Source organism: Canis lupus, chromosome 9, assembly GCF_011100685.1.
Source record: "Canis lupus familiaris isolate Mischka breed German Shepherd chromosome 9, alternate assembly UU_Cfam_GSD_1.0, whole genome shotgun sequence".
Classification (NCBI taxonomy): domain Eukaryota; kingdom Metazoa; phylum Chordata; class Mammalia; order Carnivora; family Canidae; genus Canis; species Canis lupus.
In genome coordinates, this window is record NC_049230.1 from 46,080,197 (window position 1) to 46,102,962 (window position 22,766).

Consider the following 22,766-nt stretch of genomic DNA (forward strand, 5'->3'; position numbering starts at 1 on the left):
ACCAAGGCAGGACTGCAGGGAAGGTGCCCGCGTCCTGGCCCCGCCTGAGAAGCGAGGGCGCGCAGAGAGCGCCCCGGCCGCGCGGCGACTGACCGCTGGCCGCCCTGGAGCGCGGGCTGCACCCGGCCCCGCCAAAGCGGCAGAACTGGCAGCATGTGCCCGCGCAGGAGATGGAGCCGGCAATTGCAAAACTTTGTAATGGCAAAGCAAAGGTCCCAAAAGGCCGGCTCCCCTGCCATCATGGGTAGCTCACAGTGGTCTCGAAATGACCTCGCCGAGCCAGATCCCTAGGCCTGGCCGTTCGATCCATGGTGCAAATCCCGTGTCTCGCAACCGGCCACCGACAGGGGCCGAGCTCCAGCAGCAAACCCTCCGCAGGTGTGTCCCCGCAAAGCCCGCCAGCCCGCCCGCCCGCGGCTGCTTCCCCGGCCAGGAGCTCCGGCGCCAGGATCTCTCGGGTGGCTCCGAGGCTCGAGGCTCTGCCGCGTGCGCACTCAACTCCAACTTGCCCCTTCGGCTCCAACTCACCTTTGCGAAGCATGTTGGCCGCGGGGCCGCCACTCCGAGGTCGGCCTAGGCGCGCTCCCTCCCGGAGTCGGGATTCAAATCCTTGGGCGCCGGCTGCAGCTAATCCGAGCGCGTCGAGGCGGGGGCAAGCCGGGGATCCGCTTGTGCCCGGCAGCCTGGCCCCTCAGGGGCATGGTGAGCCCCAGCCCTGCGCCCAGGGCACCGGCGCCCACTAGCAACCGCGGAGCTGCCTGGCAGCCGGGCGCGCTCGCTCAGCCCCGGGACAATCCGCTTGCTCCGCGGAGCCGGCGGCCTGCTTCTGCAGCCCCGAGCTCTTTGCAGGCGGTTTTGAGGGGGGACGCCGCCCCCCGGCCACCCGGCCGCCGGGCAGCGGCCCCCTCCTCTCCGCCCCCTCGGGCCGCCGCTGCCGCGGCTGCTGCAAAAGGGCGCTCGCACGCACCGCCGAGCTCCGGGGAAAGCGCCCGGCGCGCGTTTGCAGGACCCAGCGATCCGCGGAGCGGGGCGCCTCCCTTCCTCCCCCAACCCCCCGGCTTCCCCCACCTTTCCTCCTCCCTCCCTCGCTGGCTCGCTAGCTCCCTCCCTCTCGCTCCGCTCCCCGCCCCCGCTCACGGAGCGCCTCCCATACAAAATTTATGAAAGTGCTCTCAGCTCGCGGTGTCGAGCGCCGTCCTATTCCCAGGGCAGCGGCGCTCAGCCGCGCGGCGCCGCCTCCCAAGGTGTTTTCGCTTCGCCCGCCCCCGGAGACGATCCTCGGCCCGCTTCGGTCCAAGTACCTGCCCCAACCCCGGGCGGCCGTCGGGCCACTCGAAAGCCCCTCCCGGGCCCCGCGGGCTTCCTGGAGCTCGCACCCGCAGCCCAACCCCCGCCCGCTCGCCCTTCGCGGCTGGAGGTCAGAGAGAGGCAGCTGGAAGCGTGAGCTCTGCCCAAGGGCTGGGACCAGAGGACTGCCGCCCAGAGACCCCGATCACAAGTCTGCACCCCTGCCCATATCCTCTCTAGCCGGCTCTGCTTCCTTCTCGGAGGCTCGACGGCTCCTCCCTGCCAAGGACAGCTCCGGCAAACCCAGCAGCCTCGCAGCCCGCGTCCCAGGATACTGCTCCTTTGGGGGTGGGGGGGAGGTGTGGCGCGCACCCAGGCTGGTCTAGTCCTTGCAGCAAGCATTCAGGAAGGCCCAGTTGCAAATCCTAGAGAAAGAGAAGGATCAATGTGGGGCTTAAGGTGGGCTATCCCCGCCTGGGGCGGAGGGGTCTCTGATCCCCTTCAGTCTACACAGACCCCAGCTGGGGCTTCCTGGAAAATGGAAGAGGCATCGACTGGAAAGTGGTCCCGCAGGGGGCTAGTTGGGCTGAAAATAGAAGGTTCAGGCAGGCGAGATCCTGGGTGGAGGGGGCACCCCCTACTGGCCTGGGATAAGAGGGGTCCTGGGAAAGGAAAAACAGTGGGCCAAGTCACTCGTTCAACACACATTTATTGAGGGTCAATTGTGTACAGCGTTACTATTCCTCAGGATTCAGCCTGCCATTCTGGAGTTTACAGTTAATACGGACCAAATGATAAAAGTCCAGATGAGACAGTGCATGGAAGAAAAGCAAGCAGGGTACAGTACAGAGCTGACACGAGGGGGTCAGGGAGCACTGCAGGTGACATTAAGAGAGCTAATTGGAGGGCAACAATGAGTTGCAATTCCCTGGAGAAAAACTTGGTATGATAGGAAGGTTCAGAAGAAGGCCAATCTCATTCCTTCACTCATACATGCATTCAATGACACTGATTCTCTGGGTTTCGGCTAACTACATAGGCATGTGACTACAGACACTTAGGGCATAGTTGGGGAAAAAGACCCACAAGCCATCTTAGAATGTGACAGGAGATACAAAGTGTCAAAGGGAACTTGGCCAGCTCTGTAAGGGGGTGAAGGACAATCATAGGAAGACTTCACCAAAGAGAAGCCATTTAGGTTGGATCTTGAGGGCCGAGTTCATCAGTCTGAGAAGGAAAAGGGGCATTCCAGGGAGGAGAGAAGGTGCAAATGCTTGAAGGAGAAAAAGTAACCTTGTTCTGAAGATCATCAAAATTGGTCCATCTCGGGATGGAACTGAAGGTGAGGCATTCTTTCTCTTAGCTGGGACCAGCTGCAGGTCTGGACTGGCCCCACACCCTGCCTGAAGGCTGCCAGGCAGACATTAAAGCTAGTCTTGATGGCACTGCAGAGGCTTTCCAAGAGTGAACTGAGGCCCAGGGAAGCTGAAAAACTTGCTCGATGTCACAAAGCAAAAGATCAGTGCCAAACTGTAGGCCTGAATCAGGGTATGCTAATCCTACTTCCAACTCCCTGAGCTACCACCCCATGAACCCCCAGCCCCACAAACTCCAGCATCTTAAAGTTGGCCGGGGCTGAGCGTGAGTGTGAGAAGCAGAGTTATTTCAGGCTTTAGGAGGGCTGGGTGCTGCTTTGGAGTCCAGCCAGAGGGTGGGGGTGACTATAGGCGGGTGTTGTGGTATAATGTGGGGGTGCACTGTGCCCGCCTTCTTGTCAGGCAGTAATTACTCAGACTGCTGAGTAACTCAGGCAGGGAGACCCCCCACAAACAGATGGAGGTGTTCTTGGCCCAAGTTGAATGGCAGCCCCCGAAGTCCTTCACTGCATAACTTGGGGGACCTGCTCACATCTGCTCTTGATGTCTAGTTCCCCTAGACATCACCTGGTTTCCCATGGGTGCCAGGGCAGTGCATTCAGCACAAGAGGCTGCAGGGCAATGCTATAAGAGGATGAAGGCCTTCAATCATCAACAGGCCCCACCTCTGCCTAGGGAAAGGCCCTAAGGGGTTGTGCCTGCTAGGGAGAAGCCACTACTCTGCTGAAGTCAGTCTCCCTCTCCCGCAAGTCACAGCCATAGTCAGAGTTATAACTGTCCATAGGCTGGGCTTTAGTGTCCCAAAGGGGGAAGGGCTGGACTAGGGGATCCCTGGAACGGGGATCTTGCACCCCAGGGGTCCACGGAACCTGCCAGAAATGAGAAGTCCAGGCTGGGCTCTTATCAAGGTAAGAGGGGTGTTCTTGGAACCCATATTGGCCACAGTCCCATCCAAAGCCATGACTGTCCTAAGAGTATGGGTCAGTGGCCTGAGGGGCAGAGCACTGACCCCTTCTGATCCTCCCCTTGGCTGCTCACTCTCAGCCAGCCCATACATTCCTCCTCTCTGGGCAGCCTCCCAGGCAGGCCTGTCCCCAGCTGCTTGTTTTTCACTTCTCTGTGCACCTTAATTAGGAGTTTCCAAGCAAGGAGGGCCTCCAGGGGAGCCCCAGGCCACAGAGCTACCTTAAAGGGCCAGCTGTGCTCACATCACCACCACAGAGAGAGGAAGATTGTGCCAGAGGGTTAGATGGGCAAACAGCCCTGGGGGACCATTGCTGTCTGGGGCAGACCTACCTTGCTAAGGGCCAGTCCTTCAGGTATGCTGCTCTTAAAAGGTCAAGGCTGTCTCGCTGGCTGTTATGCCTTCTCTTTGGGATACCAGGAGCCAGGGCCTGATCAAGAGAAAGGCTATCTAGGCCTGAGGGGGAGCCTAGGTGATTGGGATCCTTGGACTGCCCACTCCACCCCACCCCCACCCCAGGAAAGCACCCTCAGGCTTGGGGCCTTCCCTTGGTAGCAGTTTTTCACCGGGGAACCTTTGGCATCAGCACTGTTGATTCTCAAGGTAGAGGGCTCTGGAGCTTCGAAAATCTACCCCAGGACTCAGCCTGGAGCTGGGCTGAGGGGAGCCGAGTTCTGTCTCGCTGAGGCAGCGGGGTCCTCAGAGGTATGGAATGTAGGTAGGTAGGGCCCTACCTACACGGCCTCCACTGCTTACCAGGAGGGGAGACTGGGAGAGGAGCGGAAGGGATACCTGGGGACGTCCCCATTCACAAGACTTGGCCCACAGAACTCGGGCTGGGAGCCAGAAACTAGGGGAGCATGATCTGGGCGTGACGGGGCCGGGAGGCCGGAGAACGCCTCTGCCAAGGTACTGGGCTGCTAGGGGCGGGGAGAGCCCGGTCTTCCCGGCTCGGGGGGAGGAGCCGCGGTAGCCCCGCCCCACCGGCGCCTTCCTGGTCCCCGCCCAGCAAGTCCCCGCCCCTCGCTAGCGACCGGCGGTCGATCGCAATGTCTGAGCTCTCGGCGTTCCGCTAGCGCTGCCTTTTTGGTCTCCACGTGGTCAGGCCTATGATGGCGGCGCTGGCGGCGTCGGCGGCAGCGGAGCCGGGCAGCCGGAACGGCACCAGTCGAGGTGGGTGCTACGGCGCTTCGGCCTCGGGACCTCGCACCGCGAGTTAGGGCCCCCAAGTCAGGGACAGAACCACCCCCCTCTGACGGCGGCGGCGGCCTTTCTCCGCCAGACCGGGAAGGCCCCGCGGTCACTTGCTCCCGAGGCTTTCGCTGAAGCCCAGAGTGACCAGTCTTCCTTCTGCAGCCCTAGGGCGCGGTCGGGAGCAGCCCTTCCTCGGAGCTTGTAGTCCTCAAGCCTCCGTTGGCTGGCGCAGGAGGACTCACGGATGAGGCGGACCCGATGGGGAAGGAAAGAGCCGGGCGCGTTGCAGCGGCCTGTCCACAAGTGGGCCCCCAGGGAGCGCCCTCAGGAACGAGGCAGGTGGCCTCATTCACCAGGCTCTCACCGAGCACTCCCTTAACGCCAGGTCAGGGACTGCACGACAGCCCTGCCCTCAGGGTCTCCGTCTACCGGAGAATATCGATGTAAACAGACGGTCACAGACACGTGATGAAGGAGGAGGCGCCTACTTAGTCTGGGGACAAATTGAGCTACTAAGACCAGCAGCTCCCGCACCCCAACGACCACGAGGGACTTGCCCAGTCAGAGGAACTTCTGTGAGGGACCCAGGATTCTGGGCTGGTTGTTCCAAGGCATTTGAAACAACTGAACAAGAACGATGGCAGTGGTCACATTCAAATACGGTCTCGGGATGCCAGCCTGCCATGTTAATTCTCCACTGCATCATGGTCACTACTACCATCCACCCACAGGCAGAGGGTGAAGGGTCATGTCTGGGAGGGTCCCTCCCACAGTAGTAAAGGGCCCTAGCACAAGCTCTGGCACAGAGTACAGGTTCAATAAATATTTGTTCGATAAATTAGTTTCCTTATCACATTCCCAACCTATCTGGTTCCTAAAGAGATAACAGGGGTTGAGCTAAGTTGAATTGTGGGGAATAGGATGTGAATTAAGGGCTGAGCTTGGGACGCCTGGGTGGCTCAGCTGTTAGAGTCCGCCTTTGGCACAGGATGTGATCCTGGGGCCCTGGGATCGGTCCTGCACCCGGCTGCCTGTGAGGAGCCTGCTTCTCCCTCCGCCTGTCTCTGCCTCTGTGTCTTTCATGAGTAAATAAATCTTTAAAAGGAGGGGGGGGGGATCCCTGGGTGGCTCAGCGGTTTAACGCCTGCCTTTGGCCCAGGGCGCGATCCTGGAGTCCCGGGATCGAGTCCCACGTCTGGCTCCCGGCGTGGAGCCTGCTTCTCCCTCCTCCTGTGTCTCTGCCTCTCTCTCTCTCTCTCTCTCTCTATGTCTATCATAAGTAAGTAAATAAATAAATCTTGAAAAAAAAGGGGGGGCTGAATTTTGCTGATGGGCTACAGTGTTTTGTCCTTTAACCAGGGGGTTGCAGTTTGTATACCCTCATTTGCCCCCCCCCACCCCCACTAGACTGCTAGGCCCTAAAGGGCAAGAGCACTTATCTGTCCTCACCAGTTTGCCCACAGTCCTAACTAGAGTGTGTTCTTTCCATCTTTTCTGGGGTGGAACAATGAGACCAAGGAACTTGTTAACTCAGTCAAATGTTTGGTGTTTATTTCCCTTTTAAATGAGAGGGAAGAGTGTAGGAATTCACCAGTGTAGACACAGTCAGTGGGACTTGAGTAAAGAGGGCAGTCTCTTAAATTCTAGTACTTAGAACAATTTGCTTATAGATCTCATATCTAGGACCTCAGAACTTCAAGGTGTTCTTAGGGCCTGGGGTGCATTTTCCCAAGCTGCCAGGCTTTTGGGTTTTCCTCGGAGTTTTTTTTTTTTAAGATTTTATTTATTTATTCATGAGAATACACAGAGAGGAGAGAGAGACAGAGAGAGGCAGAGACACAGGCAGAGGGAGAAGCAGGCTCCATGCAGGAAGCCCGACGTGGGACTCGATCCCAGGTCCCCAGGATCACGCCCTGAGCTGTAGGCGACGCTAAACCACTGAGCCACCGGGGCTGCCCCCCCACCCTTTTTTTTTTAAGACTCATTTATTTATTCATGAGAGACACACAGAGAGAGGCAGAGACATAAGCAGACGCAGGCTCCATCTCAGAACCCTGGGATCCATGACCTGAGCCAAAGGCAGACTCTCAACCACTGAGCCACCTAGGCATCCCTACTCAGAGTTCTTGATCAAGGAGCAGTTGTTTGGGTTTTTTCCCATTTGCCCCTCAGTTCAGTCTCCTGGTATCACCTCTGTTCTCCGAAGGTAAGGGGTGAACTGTACCCTACTCATGGGCTCAAGGCTTTGATGCCCAGTAATCTTGCAACAGGGAAACGAATTATGCAGATCTCCTCCTGGCTTAATGGGTTGTCTTTCCAGTTTCAGAATGAACTCAGTGGGGAAGACAGCTGGGCCAACCCCCTTGGCATCTGAGATCTGGGCCTGAAACTTGGGTGGTGTTATATGCTTAACTGGGTCTGGTTCTGTTTTAGGCCAGGTGCTAACTCAGGCCTTGCATTGTCTTAGGTCGAACCCCTCGGGGCCGCTTAGCCAATCAGATTCCCCCCGAGATCCTGAACAACCCCCAGCTGCAGGCAGCCATTCAAGTCCTGCCTTCCAACTATAACTTTGAGATTCCCAAGACCATCTGGAGGATTCAACAGGCCCAGGCCAAGAAGGGTGAGCCCCCCCAAACTTTGAGATGGGGTAGGGTGGAAAGGTTGCCTGGCTCAGTCAGGGGCAGTATCCTCATCCCAGCATTTTCCCAGCCCTCTGCTCTCATGTCTCTACTCTCTTTCAGTGGCCTTGCAAATGCCTGAAGGCCTTCTCCTTTTTGCCTGCACCATCGTGGATATTTTGGAAAGGTGAGATTTGGGCACTGGAGAAGCAGCTAAACCAAGACCTTCCCTATGCCCCTTAGAGCTCTGCCTGTCAACATTTTTTCCTTCTGGACCTCGGCCTTACTCAGCCCCTTCCCACAACCATACACACACAAAGGGAAAAAGCCAAGACTACACTCAGCCTGCTGAGATCCCAGCCTGTCTGGCTTGGCTTATCCATATAAATCTCTCCTTCCCTAAAATATTAAGGAGGGGTGGAATGAGTCGATTCCAGTTATCTTCAAAGCTGGCCCTAGAGCAGGTAGTGGGGCCTGAGGAGGAATCCTGGGAGCTGACCTGGAGTGAGCTGAGTTGTCAGCATCAGGTCTAGCCAAGGGGAACTCTTTTCTCTGTCCTATTTGGGGGAGTATGGCAAGGAGGGGTTTGGTGGGGGAGAAGTGTCTAGGAGATAGTATTCAGTTCCCCTCCCCTCTCTGTCTAAGTTTCTTCATTACCATGAGCCATCCTTGGGAGTGGGGGGTGGGGAGTGCTCAGCCATCTGGAACCAGCATAGAAACAGGGAAGGGGGTTGGGGAAAGGGGAGGTCAGCTCGTGATGGGAACCTCCCACTTTCCTGCTGCTGCGGGGCCCCCACCCCCCGCATCCATTGCCACAGACTCCCTGCCCAGCTCCCACCCTCTTGGCCCTTGGGGATGCTCTCTGGGGCTCGGGGCAATTTGCATACATTTTAATCTATAAAAAATTAAGTGCTCTGGCTGACTCAGACGCCTGGGCTGCATTTTAAGGAGTGGAATAATCTGCTTCTGTGCACAGACTGATTTGGGGAAGGCCAGGGGGTTGCTGATTGACAGCAGTTTTGCTTGTACCACCACACCACCCGCAGAGAAGTGGGGAGACCCCAGTCACTAAGCCAGGCTCCATGCTCCAGGGGTGGGTCCCTCAAGGAGGAACTGGTCCTCCAGCTCCATTCCCATGGTGAGTTTGGGGAGTGCGGGGTCTTCCCCACCCACCCCTGTCCCCCAGTGATTCAGGCCTGGCAGCAGATCCTATGGCAATGTGTTGGCCAGAGCCCACTCTTTCTGACGCATGAGGTATGTGGGTGGTGCCATGTGCTGTGGGGGAGCTGTTCATGGGTCCCCCCCATCCTGGGCACAGAGGGCCTAACTCAGGGTGGGGAGATAGCAAGGGGGTCTGGTTGACAGGGAGGCTGTGTGTATCCATACATGCATACCCACACACACCATAGTGTCTGGGCATGGGAGTGGGTGCCTTCACATGTGCGTACATGCTTACTGCGCCGGGTGGGATGAGTCAGGACATCAGTATTTGACCTATGTATGCCAGGCTGAGGGGTGGGGGGTCCTTCTTGCAGTCTGAGCTTGGACAGAGCAGCGTGCTACAGAGACCATCCGCGTACAGCTACAGATCCAGGAGCTGCTGCCAGGACTGGAGGATGTGGCAGCTTGGCCCCTCCTACTCTTTTTTGGCAGAAGTGGCAGCTGCCAGCCCAAGTGATTGTAGGGGGTAGGGAGAAAGGAGTTGGGCCCTGAGATAGCCCCACAGGGGTAGGTCTCTCTCCCACCTCACCCCTGTGTCACTGTCTCATTCCCCACCCCCCTCTGCTGCTCCACCCCCCCACAGGTTCACAGAGGCTGAAGCAATGGTGATGGGTGATGTGACGTATGGGGCTTGCTGTGTGGATGACTTTACTGCAAGGGCCCTCGGAGCGGACTTCCTGGTGCACTATGGCCACAGCTGCCTGGGTATGATGGGCCAGGATTCTGGCAGGGGGGCAGAGAGGCAGGACTACACGCTAATCCCCCATCACAGTGCCTTCTTGTTCTGCTTGCAGGCAGGCGGTCCCTCCCAGTTTCTGGGATGGCCTTGGCCTTCCTGCTCTGCAGGTGGATCTTTCCTTTGGATTTGGTTGCCTTGGAAACAGTGTTGCTGTCCCAGATGTGGGTGTTTGAAAGGCTGTTGGTGGCAGAGCAGGCTGGGCCCCTGGCCGAGTGATAGAGAAGGAGCTTCTGACGGACCTGTGACTGCCCCCCGCCTCCTACCCACTCCTTCTATCCGTAGGCAGAAGCCATTGTCCTGGCTGCTCGGAGACCTTGGCCCAGGCAGGCCCCCTGTCCTTGTGGCCTTCCAAAATAGTCTCCTGAACTCTTGCCTCCTCTCAGTTCCCATGGATACCTCAGCCCAAGACTTCCGGGTGCTGTATGTCTTTGTGGACATCCGGATAGATACTGCCCACCTCCTGGACTCTCTCCGCCTCACCATTCCTCCAGCCAGCTCCCTTGCCCTGGTCAGCACCATTCAGTTTGTGTCGACCTTGCAGGTAAGTGGACAGATGGCAGCCAGCCTCCAGTCTGCTCCTGTGCCCCATGGTAGGTGCTCCAGGCTGGTCCTCTGGCCCTGGCTCTCCCTCCTCACTCACTTTCTTCCCTTCCCCTCATCATCCTTACAGGCAGCTGCCCAGGAGCTAAAAGCTGAGTACCGTGTGAGTGTCCCGCAGTGCAAGCCCTTGTCTCCTGGGGAGATTCTGGGCTGCACGGCCCCCCATCTGCCCAAAGAGGTGGAAGCTGTTGTGTAAGTGAAAAACGGAGGGCCAGTTGTAGAGACATAAGAAATGTACCCTAGAAGGGAGCCTGACAATCACTGTGTAGGAAAGGAAACTGAGTCTAAAGCTTTTCAACTGTTGGCTCAAGGTCACTCTGCAAAATGGGGACCAGATAGGGTTTCAGCTTTCCTGTCTCCCTCTCAGGTGCTCTGTCCACCATCTAGGAGGCTATGCCCAGGGTGGGGCACGAATCAGAGGGCCTCATGGGGTTGGGGTGGTGGTGTTGAGGGTGGGCTAGAAATGGTGGGAATATAATTGGAGAAGATGGATGGGCACGTTCAGGCTGCAGCTCCATTAATTTAGCATCCGGACAGCTAACAAGCAGGAGCAGCATGTCTCCTGCCGCCTAATTATTTTAGGTAATGGAAATGCTTAATGTTGTGTGAATGCAGCCAGCCTCAGAGCCGACAGCTCCTCCAGCTGGGACTAGGGAGGGGAGCCCCATTGCTAGCTAATGGCAGAAAAAGAGGGAGGGGCACTCCTCCCTGACTCATCGCCACCTTTGGGGCTGTAGATGCTGGCCCCACAGGCCTTGCTGCTCCCACAGAGGACAGCCCTGCCCTTAGACAGGCTCACATCAGGGCCTACCCCAGACCAGACTTGGAAGCCCTGCTCCCCAAGGGCAGAACTCTGTGCCTGCACCTGCATAATGCTGAACTCCTAGGTGCCTACCCTTGGGGGCTTCGAGGTATATATTGGAGGGAGAGATACCCTGAGTGTTGGCCAGTCATCACAATTCAGTGTGGTCTCCAAGAAAAAAGGAGCTGCCATGGCAGATTGACCTCTATGCTCTGTCTTCTCCATGGCCTGAGGAGCTTCTTTTAGGGATAGGCTTGAAAAAGCCTGGTGGTTAAGCCTAGAGTGGAGTCCCAGATACACTGCTTTTTTTTTTTTTTTTTTTTTTTTAATTTTTATTTATTTATGATAGTCACAGAGAGAGAAAGAGAGAGAGGCAGAGACATAGGCAGAGGGAGAAGCAGGCTCCATGCACCGGAAGCCCGATGTGGGATTCGATCCCGGGTCTCCAGGATCACGCCCTGGGCCAAAGGCAGGCGCCAAACCGCTGCGCCACCCAGGGATCCCCCAGATACACTGCTTAATAGTTCTGTGACTACGGGCAAGTTTCTTAACGTTACTGAACATCAATTGTATCTGTTGTAAAATGGGGATACTATAGGTGGCTTGGATGGTTGTTTGATAAGACTGAGAGAAGTCCTACATGGCAAGTGCTTAGCCCAGGCCTTGTGCACAGAAGGCACAAATCCAGTAAAAGTAGTTGTTACAACTCAGTAACAAGGCCTGAGAGCTAGTTCGGACAGAGGGAGCCAGTGTATAACCCAAAACCTCATTTACAGCATCGATGATACCTTGAACCCTACCTACTTGCCATGTCTGTGTTGAGCTAGGTGAGGGAGAACCTGTCCCGCCACCTCTAAGTTAGGATCTCTAGAGCCCTAAGCAGCCTTTTCATGGCCCTAGGCTGCCCTGCTACTCTTCCCTCAGAAGGTTGGGGTGAGGAGCGGTTCCTAAGTTCTGTATTACATAACTAGAAGGGCCTTATACTCATCCAGTCACACTCCTTATTTTTGCATTTGAGGAAACCAAGGCCTCAGGAGGCAAAATGATGACTTAGGCTAGTGGCTAGTGTACAGACACACACACACACACACAGAGCACATTCAGCGAAGAACTCAATCTGGACCTGCAAGCCACTGCCTGCCTTTTCTACTGCTCCACCCCATCCCATACTCACCATCCCCTTTCTCCACACTGCAGATATCTTGGAGATGGCCGCTTCCATCTGGAGTCTGTCATGATTGCCAACCCCAGTGTCCCTGCTTACCGGTATGGACTAAGGTGGGGTGGCCAGCTAGGGAGGGGGTGGGATTTCCCTGCCACTGAAGCCCTCAGTTGGCCGAAACTTCCTGAATCTGCTGGCCTGACCCAGGGCTACTGCTGCATGGGACCCACCCACCCCCTGCGATTCACACTGAGATCCTAGATCGCCATCCTACTTTTGCCTGCTCCATCTGTAGGACTGAACTTTCCCATGATAATCTCTGCTCTTGCCTCTGTTCCTAATTACCTGCATGGAACCTACAGTTTCAGGAGACCAAGGGGCTGGGTCAGGGAGCTGTGTGTACAAAAGGTACTGTGAATGGCTGTCACCGTAACCCTTATAGCTTCTTTTCCAGATATGACCCATACAGCAAAGTCCTGTCCAGAGAACACTATGACCACCAGCGCATGCAGGCCAACCGCCAAGAAGCCATAGCCACAGCCCGCTCAGCCAAATCCTGGGGCCTTATCCTGGGCACTTTGGGCCGCCAGGGCAGCCCCAAGATTCTGGAGGTCAGAGGGCTTGGGAAGGCCTCTGGAGGATGGAACTGACTAGAAATCCAGCTGGAAAAATCAGTACATTAAAGGATTTAGACTTGGCTTGATCGTGGTGTTCTGAGCTTGGCCTCCCTCTTCCAACAGCACCTGGAATCTCGTCTCCAAGCCTTGGGACTTACCTTTGTGAGGCTGCTGCTGTCTGAGATCTTCCCCAGCAAGCTTAGCCTACTTCCTCAAGTGGATGTGTAAGTTTTCTCACCTTACCTCCCTAGCCATGACTCCGGCTAAGGAAGCTTAGATCTGAGTCCTGCCCAGCACATAATGAAGGCTGGAGTTGTTAGGAATTGCGTCCATGAAATTTTAATGTATACAGAGATTTCATCCAGCAGGGGCTACCTTTGGCTGTGAGTCACACACAGTTTGGCTTGGGGGCTCACCAGTAGCTGCATCATCACAGTCACTCTGTGTGAGATGAGTTTGAGTGGTGTTTGGCACCTGCAGTGTATCAGAACTAAATTAAATTTGATTCTGGGGATATGATCACAGATGAGCTGCCCAGGCCCCGCCCTCAGAGAGCTAACAGAGAGCTCTCCTGGAGGAAACAAGAGAAAACAAACAGCACTATAGTGTTACTCTAAATAGTAGGTGATTGTGTTTACTTTGGAAGTAATAGTAAGCATTCATTGGGTGTGTTGGGGATACAGTCATGTATTTTAGCATGCTGCCCAGAAGGAGGGTACCCTCTCCCCGCCACCCTTGGGTTTGACTTGACTTCCCTTCCTAGGTGGGTGCAGATAGCATGTCCACGCCTTTCCATTGACTGGGGCACAGCCTTCCCCAAGCCGCTGCTGACACCCTATGAGGTAACCCTATGTTTTAAAAATACCCAAGAGAGAGTGGGCTTTGCACCTGGTTCTGTCAAGGGAGGGATCTGCAGTGGGGTGGGCAGCACTTCTTACAGCTGACTCATTTCCTAGCTGTGTGGCCTTGGGTGAGTACCCTAACCTCTCTGAGCCTCACATTTCTTTTCTGTGTTCTGAGGATAATAGGACCTCCACAGGCCATCGTGAAGACAGAATTCATTAATCCTGTGCAGAAAAAGTTGGCAAATGTTATTGCCCCGTTATGCTCCTCTAGGCAGTGGTGGCCCTGAGGGACATTTCCTGGCAGCAGCCCTACCCTATGGACTTCTATGCTGGCAGCTCCTTGGGGCCATGGACAGTGAACTACGGACGGAACCGGCCCCCCCAGGACCCCCAGGCGGCCCCAGCTGGAGAAGGTAGGCAGGGACTGGGAGCTGGAAGAGACCACAAAGCCCAGGCCTGGCCCTGGCCGCCTCCCTAGTGACGCCGGCCGAGGCCGCCGCGGTGCGGCCGCTACGGGAAATGCACAGGAGCGGGGTGGAGGGGAGGACGTAGCCGAATGGAGACCCTGACCAAAGTCTGCGACCTCCGATGCAGGAGGAGTCCACGTGCCACTCTCCAGTCGCGGCTTGCGACGGTTGCAACTGCGGAGACGAAAAGGGAGCGCCGCGGGCTCAGTGAGATCCTGCCTGGGCGCAGGTACCCGCCTCTGCTCCAGCTGCGCCCTACCCCCTCTCTTTTGTTATGGGAACACCTGCTCGCCCTGAGGCCCGCCTTCGGGGTGGTGCCATTTGGTCCCGCCCCCCGTACTTCCGACTTCCGCTCGGGGAACGGCTGCTTCCGGCCCGTGGCGCGTTGCCCGGCGAGATGGCGGCTCAGCAGCCCCTGCGGGTGTTGGCCCTGGCCGGCTTCCGGCAGAGCGAGCGGGGCTTCCGCGAGAAGACTGGAGCGCTGAGGAAGGCGCTGCGGGGCCGCGCCGAGCTCGTGTGCCTCAGCGGCCCGCACCTGGTCTCGGGTGCCGAGGGCTCCGAGGGCGCCGGGCCGGACTCCGGTGAGACGGAAATGCACCTGCGTCTTCTATCGGGATTCGTCTCCATAACTCCCCTCAGCATACTCCCACGCTGTTTCCTCGCCTCATTCCTTCCCCCTGCCGAACCCTTCAGTTCTTCCTTCCCAGACTTCCGCCTTGATCAGTCTTCCCTTCTCCCAGATTTTCTTCTCTCCCCTCGGCCACCTCTTTGCACACATGGTCATTCCCAAGCCTTCCGTCCGTCCGTCCCTTTTTCATTTCTCATCCCCTAGGTACCTGCTTGCCCTGACCCCATCCTTTCCTATCACTGTAGAGCCCTGCCTTCCGCCGGAGGAGCAGCCTCGAGGCTGGTGGTTTTCAGAACAGGAGGCAGACGTTTTCAACGCCCTGAGCCAGCCCACGGTATGCAGAGGTCTGGAGGAAGCCTTGGGAACCGTGGCACAGGCACTGAAGAGACTGGGGCCTTTTGACGGGCTCCTTGGTTTCAGCCAGGGAGCCGCGTTAGCAGCCCTTGTGTGTGCCCTTGGCCAGGCAGGCGATGCCCGCTTCCCCTTGCCAAAGTTTATCATCCTGGTATCTGGTTTCTGCCCCCGAGGCCTTGGACCCGAAGAATCCGTCCTGCAGGGCCCCTTGTCTCTGCCGTCACTCCATGTTTTTGGAGACACTGACTGCGTCATCCCCTCTCAGGAAAGTATGCAGCTGGCTAGCCGATTCACTGGAGCCATCACACTCACCCACCCTGGTGGTCACTTCATTCCAGTAGCTGCAGCCCAGCGCCAGGCCTATCTCAATTTCTTGGACCAGTTAACAGAGTGAGAAATCAACAAATGTCTCTGCCCCTAATCCCTCACCCCCACATGACCTTGGGGCAGCCTCTGTAATCAGTTCTCTTTCCCCCCCACCCTGCGAGCTCAACTGCTGTTAGTGTTTATCACCATCACCAATTAAGAGACAAGTATCAGTAATTAAGGCTCAAATTATAAGAAGCCCAGCTCTACACTCAAGAAAAAAAAAGGGATTAGGAGCCTTAGTGGACATTGGCATTTGAAACTCAAACATGAAAAAGGCCGGTGGACCCCCGGATGAGTGGAGGGTAAAATGGGAAAAGCAGGGGCTGGCAGTGTGGCAGCCACATAATAAAGTGGTGATTGTGATTTTGAGCATCCTTTTCCTCATACAGAAAAACCCATTTTGTAACAGAAGTCTGGATTCCTGCCCATCCACACAGCCTCCAGGGCAGCACCACACAGGGAAGTGTTTCCAGTTTTAAGCCCCCAGGACAAGCTCATGTCTGCACACATTTGGTAGCAGTCTCAAGCCCCAAGCTGAAGGAAAGGAGGCCTTGGTGGCTGAGTTGGAAGAATTTACCTCTGAGCAGTTTTGGGATGAGAGCACCTGGCAAGCTTCTGTCTGGCCTCCACTGAGTTAGGCTTCCTCTGTCCTGACTGTTGAGGGCTGTATGTCAAGCTCTTGGCCTTCTGTCAAGCTCTTGGCTTCTTGAGTTCTCTGCTTTCTCCTCCAGAACTGCTTTAGCCCCTCTGAACTATAAGTTTCAAGTGTGGGGTGGTGCTAGACCTTGGGTAGAGGCCCAGGACCACACAGAAGAAACCCTTTTGCAAATTGCCCAGAAACAGAGTTTCTGGAGCTGATGCTACTCTGTAGTGATCCATCTAAAGCCTAACTGCCCCTCCAGTTTCTTTCTTTCTTTTTTTTTTTTTTAATATTTATTCATGAGAAACACGGATTGAGAGAGAGGCAGAGACACAGGCAGAGGGAGAAGCAGGCTCCATGCAGGGACCCCGACTGGGACTCGATCCAGGGCCTCCAGGGTCACGCCCTGGGCTGAAGGTGGCGCTAAACCTCTGAGCCACCCGGGCTGCCCGCCCCTCCTGTTTCAGAGTGCATTTGTTCCTAGGCACTCTAGTGCACTTGTTCCTTCTCTTTTTTTTTTTTTTTTTTTTAAAGAATTATTTATTTATTTATTCATGAGAAACACAGAGAGACAGAGAGGCAGAGACACAGGCAGAGGGAGAAGCAGGCTCCATGCAAGGAGCCTGATGTGGGACTCGATCCCAGGTTTCCAGGATCACACCCTGGGCTGCAGGCGGCGCTAAACCGCTGCGCCACTGGGGCTGCCCTGTTCCTTCTCACTTTAGCTGTTGGCCCTACTCTCAGTGTCCCCACCTGTGGCCCACCCTGCTCTCTGATTTCAGCCCTGCTTCTGCAGGTTCACCACCTTGTTCCTTTTCTGGAATATCACTGGAGGCCCTGGTCCAGCCCTCCAGCATGGATGCCCTCAGAAAGTTTAGTAATGGAGTAGGATTTGGGGTTAGGGGGTACCACACAAATAATACAGCCCATCCTGAGACAGACTAATGTCCCTTAAATTACCCCAAATCCTGAATTCTTTACCACAGATAGTTTTCTAAGTTTTTCTTGAAGAAAGTTGGGGGCACCTGGGGGGCTCAGTGGTTGAGCATCTGCTTTTGGCTCGAGACGTGATCCTGAAGTTCCGAGATGGGAGTCCTGCATCGGGCTCCTGCATAGAGCCTGCTTCTCCCTCTACCTATGTCTCTGCCTCTCTCGGTGTGTCTCATGAATAAATAAAATCTTAAAAAAAAAAAAAAAAGTTGGAGTTAAACAACCCCCTTCCCCAAACAGACCCAGTTTACTGGATTTAGGTCCTTTAGAGCAGAAAGTGGGGATGGGATAGGTTCCCCCTTGCCACAGTCTGCCTCTGCTTACACTTAGGTGTTTTAAAGGGATTCCTTCTTTGGCAAGGGGAGGCGACTTGGAAATGGGCCGAATTACTCCTGCAGACCTGTTGCATCTGGCCCATAGGATTTTAGAAAATACTGGATTTACAGTATCTATAATCTTAGGAATTTCACACACAGGAAATCAGATTGCTGGCTTCTCTGGAAATGAGCAGCTGAGAATGAAATGTGGACCTGCACTTCAGAGCCTACGCACCCTCATGGCAGTCCTAGGCTGCCCCCTTTAGCAAGGTCCCAAGAGGTGAAAATGACAACTGCTACCACAGCTCTTGCTGCTTGGAATTTTGTGAGGATTAAAGGAGAGAGAACAAAATACAGTAGGGAATGAATTTTAAACCAGGGCTAAAAGGATGAGGGTAGAGCAGACAGTATTAGGTGGAGCAGAAGTGCTCAATGCTCAGAGTGGAATTCTCCCCTACTTCAAGAGTCAGAAAATGTCCACCCTAGAAGGAAAGAGATGGTCCACTGGTTTCCAACAAGTGAGATATCCTCTCTTGTCATGTCCTTCAGGAACAATGGAGAGAGGGCAGCCCAGGTGGCTCAGCGGTTTAGCACCACCTTCAGCCCAGGGCCTGCTCCTGGAGACCCAGACCGAGTCCCACATCCGGCTCCCTACATGGGGCCTGTTTTTCCCTTTGGCTGTGTCTCTGCCTCTCTCTCTGTGTCTCATGAATATCTATGTTTTGCTAAACTGTACCTGGATGTTGCCACACAACACAATAATTGAAAACCACTGCCTGGGGGATCCCTGGGTGGCGCAGTGGTTTGGCGCCTGCCTTTGGCCCAGGGCGCGATCCTGGAGACCCGGGATCGAATCCCACGTCGGGCTCCCAGTGTGGAGCCTGCTTCTCCCTCTGCCTGTGTCTCTGCCTCTCTCTCTCTGTGTGTGTGACTATCATAAATAAATAAAAAATTTAAAAAAAAGAAAAAAGAAAACCACTGCCTGGGATGCCTGGGTGGCTCAGCAGTTAAGCGTCTGCCTTTGACTCTGGGTGATCCTGGAGTCCCTGGATGGAGTCTCAGATCGGGTTCCCTCCGTGAAGCCTGCTTTTCCCTCTGCCTGTGTCTCTGCCTCTCTCTGTGTGTGTGTCTCTCATGAATAAATAAAATATTTATTAAAAAAAAAAACACTGCCTTAGTAGAAAATAAACTGGTAAATACGTGCTAAAAAAAAAAAAAAAAAAAAAAAACTCTGTCATGTTATTCTCATGCACTTCACTAGGGAGGGGGAGAAATCTCTCCAATTAAGAATCATTCATCTAGGGACGCCTGGGTGGCTCAGGGGTTGGGAGTCTGCCTTCAGCTCAGGGTGTGATCCCAGAGTCCCGGGATCAAGTCCTGCATCGGGCTTCTTGAAGGGAGCCTGCTTCTTCTCCTCCCTCTGCCTATGTCTCTGCCTCTCATGAATAAATAAAACCTTTTTAAAAAGTCATCCATCTAATATTTTCAATTTATATCTAGGGGAAATGAGGTCCAGAGGATAGGAATACCATTTATTGAGTGCTAACTATGCCAGATATTGTGAAAAGCAGAGCCTTTAGAGTTGCCCAATTTAATCTTAACAATTTCTTGAGGTAGATACCACAACTGAGGAAACAGGCACAGAGAAGTTGACTTACCCAAAGTTGGACTCAGATCCAAAAGTCATGTTCTTGAGATATTTACTAGTCATTGTTTTCTCTCCTGCAACTCAGAGGATAAGCAGAGGCCACTCACCATTCACTACTGTTGGGCTACATGTCCTGTCTGGGTCTCATCTTTCTAATCCATAACATAAGTTTGGGGATGGGGTGCACTTAATGAGATACAGGATACTTAAAAAAAAAAAAAAAAAAAAAAAAAAAAAAAAAAAAAAAAAACTCTCTACAGTCAGTTCTCTGGTTTCTACCCCTCCTCTGACCGACCACTTTCTCCAGATACGTTCAAATTGCAGACCATTTGGTTCCTTTAGAATATACCTACCATTTCTCTCTTTGACTTCTCACTCTATCTTAGATACCTAAAGCTCTTGAGTCCCTGAGCAAAGAATCGCTCCCCTCAACAGTCCCAGTCTGAGAGCTTCTGCTCAGAAAGATGTGCCCCCTTCCCCTGTTCATTTTGCCTAAGTGTCCAGAGCTGGGGTCTTCCCAAGGCCACCAGCCCCTCACAAAGATACAAATAGCCTAAATAGAATACTTAAGATTGAAATAGCATTCTGAAGTTTTCAAAGGTTTTTATGCACCTTTTGATTTGATCCTTAGAGCAAGTCTGCCAAAAAGGAATATTACCTCATTTTACACAAGGCTCAGAAACAACCTGGCTCCTTAAATAATAACCAGTAGGTGATGAAGCCAGGATAGACCTCCTGCTTCCCAGTGCACTACACATTATAATCTGCTCACAGATGTCCCCTGGATTCTAGAATCAAGTATATTTAAGTCTTGGGGTCCTTGAATGGGAGGAAGGAAGCTTGTGGACATTGATTAGCTGTAAAACCAGCACCAATTGTCTTAAAAGTTTAGCAAAGAGGGATTAGGGAGAGGTAACAAAAAGTTGGATTAATGAGTGGCATGACTGGGTTGCATTAACCATTTATTCCCAGCACAGTCCCTAGGGAAATCCATCAGTCAGCCCCTGCGAGTGTTGGCGGTGGCAGGTGACAGACGCGTGTTTTCGAAGAGGTCGTTGCTCACACTTCACTGGATCAATAGGACTTCTTCAGCCCCTCTGATATTCACTTTCCCACTGCAGCGCTAATTTGAGACACTGTCTCGACTTAGAATCCAGCACAGACTGAGGTGAGGCTGCTGATACATCAATGTTTTACCGGGTTTACTTTACAAGCACACTGGCTTCCTGTGGGTTGGGGACCCTTCTTATCTTACATGGATCAGAGGATGAGAGAGTGGGGAGAAGAGTGAGGGAAGGCTGTAACTCCACCAGGGAATGGGTTCAAGGATTAGTCTTGCTTTCTGCCTACTCAGCGAGGGGTTCCCCGGAGAATGCGGTTATGGCATATGAGAAAACTTTACTCCCTCTACTCCTTTCAGTCCCCAGGAGGCCTTCATGTCCCAGCAGTCTCCCTCCCATCGAGGAGATAAAAATAATAACACAAATCCCAGAACTACCCCTTTTCTCGCCGTTCCCTGGCTACAACCTTAGCTAAGAGAACAGGACGGTCACTGAGGCGGCGGTCAGACATGCTCCCCAGCCCGTGCTTCCTTTTCTGTCTCGGTAGACACGCAGCAGTCAGACCCGAGAGTGGCCCGCCCTCCAACACCGCACCTCCCTCCGCGCGCAGTACATCGGCTCTTGACTCGCCGCCCCCGCTTCCTCCTGCTCCTGGTCTCCCCCATCCCCGGCTGGCTGAGCGCGGCGCGGCGCGTGGGCGTGCTGCGGGGCGACCATGGCTGTAGACTGTTACCTCCGGTTCCCACAGTAACAATCGAAAGCCACGGTTGCCCTGGAGACGCGGGGGCGGGGCGCGCGCTGCTGACTGCACCGCGGCAGCTCCAGTCAGGCAGACGTCAGGACAGCGAGTTGGGGAGGGGGCTGGCGGGGGTAGCACGCGCATAGGGAGCGGGCTCGGGGGCCGTGCGATGTGCTTGTGAGCCGGCCGCCCCTCGCAGCCTCTGGTGACCAGGGACTGCACGGCCGGATGGCAGCGCCCGCGCTGGATCAGCACCGCGGACAGCGGCGGCGCGGACCGCGCGCGCGGGGCTCAGGGATCCTGGGGGACAGAGGGGTCGGGGGCGCGGTCCTGGGGCGGAGCCAGGCGTCGGTGGCCGTGACTGGAGACTGTTACTGAGGGCGGCCCGGGCAGTAAGCAGTCTAGAGCCAAGGTGCCGGCGCGCTGCCCGGGCGGGGGTGCCTCCATCGCCCGCAGCTGGGGGCGCTGCTGTTCTTCCTCCCCCGCATCTCCCGCCTTTCTCCGCCCTAGCGCTCGCGGACAGGCACGCGGCCCTTGACGTCAAAGCCCTGTGACGTCAAATATGTCCCTGCGGAGAGGCACTTCCGGCGGCGGGGAGGGGGTCCCCCCAGCTCGGTGGGGGAGGCGGGGCAGTCCGGCCGAGGCCCCGCCCCCGCCTGGTCCTGAGAGGACAGCTCCTCGCGCAGAAGCGGGAAGTCAGGGGCGCAAAGGGACCAGCCCGACGGGATGGGACGGGGAGGGGGAGCCCGGCTGGATGCGGGGTGGGGGTCCCGAGAGAGCTGCGGCTGGGCCGGCGGGCAGGTGGGTGTCTATCCTTCGCCGGCGGCCCTGCTCCGCCGGCCGGGGGTAGCGAGGCTGAGTCACTGCGCTGCGGGGAGGGGGAGGTGGGGGCGCGTCTTCTGGGGCGTCAGCACCTTAACCTCACTTTCTTGGATGGCGCAGGAACCCTAGGAAATGTCGCAGGGACCCTGGGGTCGGTCCTCTTTTCGCTGCTTCTCCGAAGTGGCTGCGTCTTCATCCGGGCGCGGGCAGGTGCAGCACGGGGTTCTGGGTACGCCTCCAGCCCGGCTCCACCAGCTGCGAGGGGATCTTCGTCCCCCACCCTGTTCCCAATCCCACCCGTAGGGGCCCCTCAACCTGCCGTCTGCCGGTCTCCTCATGGCCCTCCCATCCGTGTCCGTGCATCGGTCCATCTGTAGCCCGTCGGTCGGTCAGTCCCGCTTACCTGTCGGGCCGCAGCGCGCCCGCTCCCGCTCGCCGCCCGCAGCACCGCTGGCGCGGCTGCTTTTATAGGCGCGCGTAGTACTCGTGCGGCGGCTCATTCATGCGGCCGCCGCTCCTACACACTGACGCGCTGCCGACGTCAGCAGGGAATTTAGGAAACGGGAAGAGCGGCTATTTATAGTGGCGAGGCGGGGGGTTGGGAGGGGACAAAGGCGACGGGGAGTTGGGAGGGGGAGGAGGGCACACGGAAGCAAGAACAGGGAGGGGAGCCGGCCCCTGTACCGGTCTACAAAGGGTTAACTTTCCGGAACTGCAGGCTGGGGGCCGGCGGGAGCCTAGTGCGGGGAGGGCGGGTGGCCAGTTACACCTCTACTGACTCTGGGACACGGGGGTGCAGTCCCACTCTCCCCCGGCCTTCCGAGGGGCTCGCCCAGTAGCCCCTCACTCCCACTTCTCAGTTCCTGGACCCGACGGCTGTGACGTCACAAGATAACCTTCGGTGGCGTTACACCCCGCATGGCCACCTTCAGTGTCGTCACCCTGGGGTGGACCTGCTGAGCCCCCCAAAGCAACATCTAGAGCTCTGGCGTCAGGGACATAGGGGAAGAACAGTAGGGGCGCCCAGGGCTCTCAGAGGCTTTGTAGGGGTCTGGGTGGAGAAGAAATAGGGGGGTCTAGGTCCCAGTCAGGAGCTGGAGACCCCGGAAAAGTTGAGAAGGGTGGCTTGCCCTCTCTGGCCATGAGCAAGGGGTTCCTCTCTGGGGGTAGTTGGGGGAAAGGTGGCAGGAGAAGGGGGTGAGTGGAAGAGGAAGCCTCCACAAAGAGAGGGGAGGAGGACAGGTTGGCAGTGCCAGTTTCAGAGCCTGGCACCAAGCAGACTGCGTTCAGGACCCATTTGTGGGCA

At 55.8% G+C, this 22,766-nt stretch overlaps 2 protein-coding genes and 2 non-coding genes across 6 annotated transcripts in view; 1 reads left to right on the forward strand and 3 right to left on the reverse strand.

Moving 5' to 3' along the window:
* Window positions 1–956, reverse strand: part of RTN4RL1 (reticulon 4 receptor like 1) — a 72,123-nt gene extending 71,167 nt beyond the window's left edge. The window contains exon 1 of the mRNA XM_038548497.1: window positions 529–956. Coding sequence (XP_038404425.1) covers window positions 529–541 — 13 coding nt within the window. The 5' untranslated portion in view covers window positions 542–956. The remainder of the gene's footprint in view (window positions 1–528) is intronic.
* A 3,687-nt stretch (window positions 957–4,643) lies between these two features.
* On the forward strand, window positions 4,644–15,606 carry DPH1 (diphthamide biosynthesis 1). 3 transcript variants are annotated; one of them, XM_038548493.1, is made up of 13 exons: window positions 4,644–4,800; window positions 7,289–7,441; window positions 7,563–7,626; window positions 9,244–9,365; window positions 9,783–9,940; window positions 10,070–10,191; window positions 11,999–12,067; window positions 12,406–12,574; window positions 12,704–12,804; window positions 13,344–13,422; window positions 13,697–13,838; window positions 14,020–14,121; window positions 14,766–15,606. In XM_038548493.1, exons 1-13 carry the CDS (start codon window positions 4,737–4,739, stop codon window positions 15,266–15,268), a joined length of 1,848 nt encoding a protein of 615 aa, XP_038404421.1. In that variant the 5' UTR covers window positions 4,644–4,736; the 3' UTR covers window positions 15,269–15,606. The 3 variants fall into 3 exon arrangements, with proteins under 3 accessions (XP_038404421.1, XP_038404422.1, XP_038404423.1); XM_038548494.1 differs by having other exon boundaries at window positions 12,418–12,574; XM_038548495.1 differs by lacking the exons at window positions 4,644–4,800; window positions 7,289–7,441; window positions 7,563–7,626; ... (7 more) ...; window positions 13,697–13,838; window positions 14,020–14,121 and adding an exon at window positions 14,170–14,473.
* A 5,002-nt stretch (window positions 15,607–20,608) lies between these two features.
* MIR132 (microRNA mir-132) lies at window positions 20,609–20,668 on the reverse strand. The gene has a single exon (NR_049382.1). It is a non-coding gene; the product is annotated as a microRNA mir-132 (primary transcript).
* Window positions 20,669–20,990: 322 nt separating this feature from the next.
* On the reverse strand, window positions 20,991–21,052 carry MIR212 (microRNA mir-212). The gene has a single exon (NR_049381.1). It is a non-coding gene; the product is annotated as a microRNA mir-212 (primary transcript).
* Between the last annotated feature and the right edge of the window lie 1,714 nt (window positions 21,053–22,766).

Coding starts and splice junctions, on each gene's coding strand:
- DPH1 (XM_038548493.1), top strand. CDS start 4,737: ATGATGGCGGCGCTGGCGGCGTCGGCGGCAGCGGAGCCGGGCAGCCGG. Junction 4,801..7,288: donor CCGGAACGGCACCAGTCGAG/GTGGGTGCTACG, acceptor GCATTGTCTTAG/GTCGAACCCCTCGGGGCCGC. Junction 9,941..10,069: donor AGTTTGTGTCGACCTTGCAG/GTAAGTGGACAG, acceptor TCATCCTTACAG/GCAGCTGCCCAGGAGCTAAA.